Source organism: Uranotaenia lowii, chromosome 2 (genome assembly GCF_029784155.1).
Source record: "Uranotaenia lowii strain MFRU-FL chromosome 2, ASM2978415v1, whole genome shotgun sequence".
NCBI classification, from domain to species: domain Eukaryota; kingdom Metazoa; phylum Arthropoda; class Insecta; order Diptera; family Culicidae; genus Uranotaenia; species Uranotaenia lowii.
Window position 1 is genome coordinate 331758951 of NC_073692.1, and position 10197 is coordinate 331769147.

Consider the following 10197-nt stretch of genomic DNA (forward strand, 5'->3'; position numbering starts at 1 on the left):
TACTCTTATTCTTCGTGAATCCCCTTAAAGTGCAGCTCATGTCATCTGGAGTATTTAGTCCTTGTCCCAGATCTTAGACTTTTCTCAGCTGTCTGGTACTCGCGAATGGATGGTTGCGGATTTCTTGAAGTGAGCTTTCACAGCACGACTGTGCCAACAACTAGTTAGTAGGTAGCTACTCAAAGTTCTTCAAAGGTCTTTAAAATACTAGGTGATCTGACCTTTACAGTAAGTAGGCGAGGAGAGCGCTGTGAAGTGGGGTGATGCTCGTTCCCTTTGTTTACAAACTAGCAGTGTGCTTAAATGAAAAGGCAAGCAAGTCTTCGCTGTCTATGGATTAAAGGTAAACAAACGCAACGAAGCAATCAACATGGCTGAATCTGAAGTTTGACGGATCAAATCACCTCCTATTTACCCTCCTTGCTCAAAGCGAATCTCAAAAATGGCAATCATCACTAGAATTGGTAGAGCATCTAAGAAAGTAGGTACCTAATGTAGGTAATGCAGGGTCAAGTTAAATCCAGAGGACTGAAACAGCTGTCGAATCGCTAGCAAACGCACCGTACCAAATTTTTGGTACCTGAACGTCAGTGAGGTTCCCGAAATCGAACACTTCACCCCAAAGCATTTCAAAGCATTTCAATATGCGTCAGGCCGACATGACTAGCTGACCCGGTATGCTTTTCTACACCTTCCAAAAATTATTGAAATTTGTGGTACCAAATTTATTCAACTTCTAATTTATTTGCAAAAAAATCTTAATTCAATTTAAAAACCATTAAAATGTTTTTTTAATAAAATAGCATTTTTTTTTAATTCTAAAATCTTAATTAATTTTTTTTTAGATCTGTGTTTTAATCCTTTTTATGACTCTGGATTTATTTGATACATAAGTTTATAACTTATGCCAAAATATATTTTTATAAAGAATCTTCGCTTCCCTTTTTAATGTGGAGTAGGTCTCAAACAATCCTAAAAAAAATTGTGACAAAATAACGTCACGGGACACTCAACACTGAAATTTTCTGTATCGTTTTTTTACTGTTCGGCAAAAAGCCAGTAATTATTGAAAAGATTTGTAATCGTTCAAATTTTAACTTTAGATGATCAGTTTCGTGTATCGAGTCATGTAACTTAGTTGTTTAGGTGCTAAATTTAGATTTACCTATTTTTAGTGCAACCATTAATCAAGCCATTTTTATTTATCAGCTTGAAAACTTTGACGAAATTTGAGCGACTCAATACGCCTCCTGATCATGCAAGAATTTGCCAGAGCAAAACAAAACCTAATTAAATCATTGTTTTATGCAAAACAATTGCTTTTCAGCATCAAAAAAGTTTGATTAAAAATCACTAAATAAGAAAGTAGAAGTTTGAACCTTCGCACTGGTCGGTAGATTGATGAGAGAAATTTGACGTTTGAAAGATTTTTTTCTTTTTTTATTCAGTCTTCCTCCCCCAGATTTTATCTATTCGTTTTCAAATTATTATACAATTGTGAGAGTGACCCCCTCCCCCGCTCCTTTATCCCTAATGGAAGAAAGGAGAGTCTCATAAGGGATTTTTTTTATTATCTGACGGGTTTGCGCCGGGGGTTTTCGGATCTTCTCCAAAATTGAAAACTTGGTTCATTTTTACGACTTAAAAATTCATGTATTTTTTCAGATTCTAACTTTTTTATTTTTTGAGTAAGCCTCGGTTATATTTTTTTGTAAATAAAAAATAACCATATTTCAAAGCTACATAACTCTGTTATTTTCCAACGAAAATTATGAAATAGCACATAAAAATGCATTGAAATTTTATGAGCTTTCCAAATAAAATACCTAAAAAAAATAAATTAATGACCTTCCAACATGAAAAATTGTAAATAAGCATTGAATGGCGTCTAAAAGTACCGTCTGCATCACCGAATATTTTGCAAAAAATACCATTGTGTAGCTCAATTTATGATGCAAGTTTCATCTGAAGACACCAAAGTGAGCCAACAACTCCTTGAAGAGTTATGAAAGAAATAATAACTGAGCGCATAAACTACTAGAAATGACAGCAAAATGTGCAAAAGTGGTAGTGACCTGGTGCAAAACTGGGTATAAACGAATACGTTATTAGATTATTGGAATTCATAAGTATACCCGTTTAGGAGTTCTCGCAGAAATGCTTAGAAAAGATTGAATGTTTTTTTGAAAATTTCATAAAGATTTGTGGACATTGAATGACGAATAGATAACAAAATCACAAATAAATTTGTCCTTGAAATTATTTTCATATTTTATTAAGGCATATATCATACCTAATTTATAGAAAATTTATGATTTGGGATGAAGTTAAAAAAAAAAATTATATGGAATCTAGTGGCAAACCCCTATATTTTTTTTAGGTTTTCAAACTTTAACTAGAGATTAAAATACACTACATAACTCCTTTCTAATTTCATGTTGGCTAGATGTCCACATTTTTGTACTATAAAACATTGCAAATTGGCCTGCCTTTTCTTGCCATTTTAAAAGAACGATTTCAAGTAGCACTCTTTTTTTCATCAAATTGTCTACAATTCAGTTAATCTTTTGTATAGGAATTCAAAACTTGACATACAAAAATCTTAACTCGTCTTCAAATAAATACATAAGAACAGAGTTTGAAACGAACCATTAAAAAAAATTGTCTATTTCTGTACAAATGTTTTGCTGATATGAAATATTCTTCGAGAAACCAATTTCAGACTAAATTTAATTTCGTGTTTTTTGTTCTTCTAAATGCTGAACACAAAACCAAATTTACACAAGGCCATAAAATTTACATTTTTCTAAGGTGCAATGAATTTTAAAGGTTATTTCGACTAATTTGGGTAGGTACCCTGAATCTAAATATGCAATATTTCTATCAGCTTTTGTTATTAAAATGACTTTTGGAAATAAGTTTAAAGCATTTGAAAAATTTCTGCAGTTTAAAAGAAAACTTAAATTAAAAACATATTTAAAAATAAAACATTTATATAAATTATCAACTTCCTTCAAGACTTCAAGTAATTTTGAGGTCTGCGAAAAAATCATAAAAGTTTTATGTTTTTCCCATTTTCTCATTTATCAACAAATATGTTAAATGAAATTATGTTTTTTTTACACTTTCTGCAGTAATGTCAGAATTTTTGGATCACGTATCATTTATCATAATATTATTCCTTACTTGGATGAAGTATGATAAACAGAATCAGAATCAGATTTTTTCAAAAAATGTAGGTTTGTTAGTTAATCAGTTATCAATGTTTGATTACACTTAAAACTGATACATTTTAAAACTCCGCATCTATCACCAAAACTAAATGTGTTCGACAAAATTTGAAAAAAGATTCGAGTTCCAGACGTTATAATCTACTGAATCAATCGTTTTAAAAAAGTATAAAAATGTTCTTGCTTTGATCCATCAATTAAATTTTGTAGATGGGTGAAACGTGTTCATTGAAAAAACCTTCTGAAATGTTTCAAAAAACTAATATTTTTCATTTGCATATTTTGTTTAAATTTTAAAATAAATTTACCGAAGTACAGTTTTCTTTAAAATTCTCTTAATAACTTGCCGAATTTTATAGTCAAACTATTTAAATTTCAGAAATATATTTATAACAAATTCTGAATTTTTGTGTACTTGACACATGAATCTAAATTTTTAATAAGGATAACAAAATTTCAACCTTCAGTTCTTTCCAGGACCCCATATTTCAATCAAAAGTGACAAAATACTCAGAGCTTGTAATTTCAAAAATGAGCTTTTCAAGTCGTTTATCTCTGTCTTCTTTCACTGGAACTTTAAAAAAAATCAATATATTTTTCTTTTTATCGAATTAAATTAACCCATCAACCATTGAACAAATTCTCCTATGTTCAAAATGGATTTTGCCAGTTATAGAAAATTCACACTTAAAATCGCGATTAAATATTTTTTGTTCAAATTGAAAATACTACAGCGGAATTTTTCAATCAACCCTTGAGTTGAAAATGAAGAAAAGAATTTAAAATTAAGATGAATAAAAATTATCAATTATGTTATCGTTTTCCTAACAACTAATCATGCTTAGTTTCGTACCTGATTGGACATTTATTTTAGAATTCAGATTTATTTTCAATTCTGTGTTTTGGAAACATTTATTTTAAATTCGCTCAGAAATTCTTTCGAAACAAATGTCTAGTTCAGAATAAAGAACATTATTTTGAAAAAATTATCATGACTTACCGAACATTTTCATCTTTCATTTTGAAATGTTTCGAAAATTAAGTTGTTTTTATCAGTAAATTTTTTTAGTTTGTGTAGAAATTATGAGTGAGAAACGGTGTTAGAAATCCCTTTCCTTTTTTATTGTTTATTTTTGGTATTGTTATTGCTTTTCGGTAAATTTGAATTTCAAACCCCCTTATGAACTTGTCCTTCGCACGGGCCTGATGTCAGTTATACTTCAAATTATATACAAAGCACGAAAAAATAGTGTATTTCACCTGCTTTGATTAGTACTTTTGCTTTGGAATTCTATCATCACTTTTAAAATATTACTCACAATGGTTTTTTTGCAGAATATTCGGTGGTGCAGACGGTACTTATGAACACATTTTAGGCTTATTGACGATTTTTCATGTTCAGAGTATTCGTTTTACCGAATACTTGAAAAGGGCCAATTGTTGGTCCTCGGCCGTTCGAACTATTCGCTACATCTCTAATGATATCTATTCAATTTTCGAAATATACTGAAAATACTACTTCTGAAACTAGAGGTGATGAATAAAATCTGAAATCTAGTTCAGAAGTTTATTTTCCAAATCGATTTTTAAAATATAGGCTCCAAAAACTTGCCTATGTTTTATTTTTTACCAGGTGGATAAAAAACTATTCCTTAATCTCCGACTATTTTCTCGGAAACAAGACAATCGCTCAAGTTGAACATTTGAAAAACATTTTTCTAAATTTTCACCAAAAAGGCTGAATTTCAGGATTCACACCAATTGTATCGCAGATACTGTTTTTAGCTCATATAGACAATAATATTTAAAATTTGAAGTAGAAATCCAGCTTAATTATTTAGGTTTAGAATCCTCTCTGAATCTGAAAGTTTGGTTATTTCAATTGCAATTGATTATGAATTTTCACTGAAATTTTTAAATAGTTTTAACTTTCAGAAATTCAGCAAAATACTTCAGAAAAATAATTAAATATTCAGTTTTTAATTCATAGCAATTATTAACAAACACTTTTCTCAAATAATTGTTTTGGAATCGTTGCAAAATGAGAATCATTAAAATTTTTGGTTTTTTTTTTTCGGGATTTTAAGCGTCTACGGCTTACTCATCCCCTATAATCAAAAAAAAAATTTTGGTGAGTGTCTTACCCTGATATGAAGATTCCCAGTAAAAATATCGTGGATTACTTGAAGATTTTGTTTACATATTCTTCAAAGACAATGTGTGTTCAATTTTCATTTGTGAAATCACATTTATATCGAAAAATTCTTTAAAGAATTCTTAAAGTAATAATTTTTAAACTGACAAATGTAAAACGACGAAAATTAACTTTTTATCAACACTTTGCAGTTGTTCGGGACGTGGGCGTGGAAAAAATAAACTGGTTTTTGAGAGCAATGCAATGCAGCTTCAAACTGCAAGAAATGTATTTTTTAGTAAACTAACTAATTGAAAGTGGCAATTATTACTTACGAATCAGTATTCGAACAGTGATGTTACCACGTGCGAACAATCTTTCCTTTTAGTTATCGATTCTCAAGTGAATCGCTGCAAATCGATTTCAAGGTTAAGTATAGTGGATTAGAGAACGTATTAAAATATTAACCTGTATATTAGAGTGCCCCAAATGACCCGACTTTTGAAAAAGTTATACGCTGCAGGCTAAAATTGATCCTTGGCCTAGTACAAGATCTCATGCCAAATTTGGGCCAGATCGGATCACGTTTAGGGGTCGCTCAACGAGCCTGAAGTTTGTATGGGATTTTGAGACATTTTGTTCGGGAGAAACATGAAAAACCAGTTTTTCATCAATAACTTTGGTTCCCGTCGGCCGATTTCTTTCAAAAACGGGTTTTCTTAAAGCCTAAACTATGAAAAATATTTCATGCGAAGACTGCATTTCGATAAAAGTTAAGATAAAAAAGTTATAAGGCTTCAAAAATGGGCTAACTTTTTTAACGGTGGTATTCAGCACTGTTAATGAGGCGTCAATATGTTCGACCGCCTCGACTCATTAACAGTGATGAATACCATCCTTAAAAAAGTTAACCCATTTTTGAAGCCTTATATCTTTCTTATCTTAACTCTAATTGAAATGCAGTCTTCGGATGAAATATTTTTCATAATTTAGGCTTTAAGAAAACCCGTTTTTGAAAGAAATCGGCCGACGGGAACCAAAGTTATTGATGAAAAACTGGTTTTTCATGTTTCTCCCGAACAAAATGTCTCAAAATCCCATACAAACTTCAGGCTCGTTGAGCGACCCCTAAACGTGATCCGATCTGGCCCAAATTTGGCATGAGATCTTGTACTAGGCCAAGGATCAATTTTAACCTGCAGCGCATAACATTTCACAGGTTTTGAATTTCCCATACAAATTTGGGGCAGTCTACTGTATATCCTATGGCGTTGGAATGAACTTATAAACTGGATACAATCGATAACTTTGGATAATATAATAAACTTTTAAACTAAGTAAATATAAACTTGAATTTTGAGGAATTAAGTAGATTTAGGTTGGAGTTAAACTCGACGATACTGGCAAGCTCGATGAATCAGCAGAAAAGATTATTTTCCAATCATCCACCGGCTAACGTCACTCGGCAAGTTGACAGCGACGTACCCTGTCGCAAAGTGTTCCTGCAGTGTTCCCAGTTGTCATCATCAACAGTGAACATCTATGATTCGCAGATTGTATTATAAAAAGATATCGAAATAAGTATAATGAGGAAATTTGTTAAAAGTTTTCAGTATTTTTCTTTAATTTCAAATTTTTCAAATTACAAACCTACAAGCAGTGTCCGGCACAAAAACGCTAATCCGCTAATCGCTAGTTAGTCCGATAACTTTTTGTTAGCGGTTTAATTTTGCCGCTAAATTTTGATTGAGCTAGCGAATTAAAAAGTTCCGCTATTTTTTGGTTCCGCTAAATAAAGAACGCTAACTTCCATCTACTGGTTTCAAATTCACAAATTATTACTGATGGATGTAGACTTTTTGTCATTTGACAAGTAAAGGAGACATCGGACATTCTTACACCAATATGCGCTTCAAGTGAAAATGGTCACTTCGAATGGTCTCAGGGCAGAAGTGCCTCATACAGGTTAACTTTTTTTCTCTTTAAGTACTTTTTTTCTCGACATTCTCAGACAAACAATTCAATAAATAATGTTAAACAGTATTAAACTATTTTAAACATCATTTATATAATTCAAAGCTAGAAGGTCAATTTCTAGATACTGTTTTTTGCTTGCAAAAGTACAGTTAACGGCCTACTTGATCAATATTTTACATGACTTTAGCATGGTCGTCCTCATGCGGTGATTTGTTGAAATGTGCATTTTAGGTTAACCGATGGATTTTCAAAAGCTTTTCCAAATTTCTAAATTTTTTTTAGATCTCACATTACTATCTCACACGGCAAGTCTCGAATAATAAATGCTGGAAAAATCCGCTCTTTACAACTTGTTTTAAGTGGATGAGATATTTACTTTTCACAAAGCAGTTTTTACAAGTATTTCAAATCAGCTAAAATAAAAATAAGATAGCATCACCATAGAATTAATTTGCATATTTATTTCATTTAGTTTTTTAGATACATGTTTGGCAATGCTAATATCATGGGAATTTTGCATTACTATTTTGAAAGTTTGGAAAAAAAAGTGAAACCTGGTTAAAGATTTATCAACAGACTGGGCACAATAAACAATCTGCACTATGTTTGTGAAGTATTTGAGCAAACGAATTGAGATGCAACCATAATCCATGCTGTTGCCATCATGTTTACGTTATTGTTTATCAACAGTTAGCGATTAGCGATTAGCGCTTTAAGCTTGAAGCGATAAATTTTTCCGCTCATTTAGCGGTTTTAATTAGCGATCGCTAAATTTGAATGAGTTAGAGATTTAATTAGCGCCGCTAATTTTTCAATTAGCGATGCCGAACACTGCCTACAAGTATACAAACCTACGTAATACAAGACTTAGTAAGACTCTATCAATATCGTTTAAAAATTAAACAAATCACCGATTCATATCAACATCATAATTGAAATTATACTTTCACAACCACTTCAACCAATCGTAACTTGAATTCAATTTCAAAACCTTCGTTTATCCATAAAAATTTAATAACTTTTGCAAATTATGTAACACATCGAAAGTTTGATCTGCAAATTTTTTCAATTTGTAATTTTTGCTCAGCTTTCCAGAAAAGGATATATGCTTTGTTTTTCGACTTTTTTTAGCAAAAATTTTAGTTAAAAAAGGTGCAATGATAATAAAACAAACAAATTCGTATTCATCATGTTTAAAGAAGTCTTTCCCAAAACACTTGCCAAATCGAGATACTGGAAAATTTGAAAAGAGTTGTATTGAGTTGATGTTAAGGTCCGTACTTTGTAAAATCAAAATTTTGTATGATATAACTGAATAAGTTCGTTGAAATAATTATTCTTTTAAATGTCAAAAGCTGGTGATCTTTATTTTTTTTTTCAACAATTCCATTTTGCAATTTTTTGTTTTAACGTTTTGAAGAAACTTTGTTCATTTTAAAACCATTACTGAATAATGTTCTGTTATTTCTATTTTCTTGTGTTGTTTCGGATGCAGCTATTCTATAAGAATAACAACTTTCAAAACATGATCGATGATTTAGATACTCTAGCCCCTCTATCTAAAAATGTTCTACATGGTTGAGTAGTGCACAGTTTTTCGAAGTTTCTGAAACCTTTTTTTCCCAAATTTCCTACGTTTACACTAGCCACAATCTGTAAGTATATTTCAAAATTATTTAATATCTGTCAAATCTGTAACTATACAGGGTGTTAATTTCTTCTAGAACTGTTTTAAAACCTATGAAATTGTGAGCTTTAGCTTAACCCAACATTATCATTTAGCTCAACAAATAACTGATTTTGCTTTTGATTGCTTTCGGTATATTCGTGTTTTGTTCTGTTTTGTTTCAAATTGACTTGGTTAAGCATGGAATATGTTTTTCACATTGCGCATTGGATGAACTACCGTAACTACTAAACTGATTGATGAAATTAGTATTTCTATGAATGCTTATGAATATTTTTTCAACTTTCAGTTCAAGACCCTGAAAACAACAGCGCTCGGTCTGTGATTGCCAATTCTCTCAGCACTGGTATTCTGGCAACACTTGCAGCAGTTGCATTGGTCCTATTCCGTTGAGGTAAGTAGCCTAAACTATCATTTGGTTTCCAACATCAATTTCATATTTCGTCTTAAAATTCTTCATTCTAACTAACCGTTACTTTTAAACTTGATATATTTCCAGAGAAAGGAGCTGCATCTCTCTTTGAGGCCCTTACCCAAATACTGTTCCTAGGGAAGTTGAGCTTTCTTATTTAAGTTGTACTAGAATGAACCAGATGAGGTCATAAAATTGTAATTTGAAGAAAAAAATAGAAAAAAATCTTTGAGTATACTTTTGGGCGTTAGAAAGAGTGCTTATTTTTCTTTCGAACTATTTAAATAATTTGAATTTGAGCAAAAAATAATTGAAATATTTTGAAAGTTTAGAAGCTTTTCTCTGCACGATGTTTCTCTGTCCTGACATTGTAATGAATTTTTCAATATAAGTAAAATTGTAGTAGAGTTAGACTTTCTCTTGCTGTGCAACAGTTCAATGGTCATTTCAATCAACTTCATTTGTTTTTTAAACTTGACAGTTCTAGTTAAATAATACCAGTAGACTTAAATTTCTCTTGCTGTGCAACAGTTAAATGGTTTATTTTCGATTAAATGTTAAAATAAATGTTTTCAGTATTGTCATTCAAAGATTAGCCTTATTTATACTAGTATCTTAGCTAGATTTGATAATTTTTAAATCACTAGAATAAGATTCTTCATACAATACAATTAAAATATCCTTATTAAAATTTTTAATTTTTTTTTTTTGTAAAATCCGAACATATCCACAGAATTTATTCATTTCTCAGAAGCCG

The 10197-nt window shown here is 31.0% G+C and overlaps 1 protein-coding gene across 4 annotated transcripts in view; it reads left to right on the plus strand.

The window, feature by feature from the left end:
- Positions 1-10131, plus strand: part of LOC129744004 (trehalase) — a 94844-nt gene extending 84713 nt beyond the window's left edge. For 3 of the 4 annotated variants that reach the window (XM_055736295.1, XM_055736293.1, XM_055736294.1), the window contains 2 exons: positions 9318-9422; positions 9528-10131. In XM_055736295.1, coding sequence (XP_055592270.1) covers positions 9318-9421 — 104 coding nt within the window. In that variant the 3' untranslated portion in view covers position 9422; positions 9528-10131. Of the gene's footprint in view, positions 1-8836; positions 8997-9317; positions 9423-9527 lie in introns of all 4 variants that reach the window. The other variant, XR_008736773.1, reaches the window with a different exon arrangement.
- Positions 10132-10197: the final 66 nt, after the last annotated feature.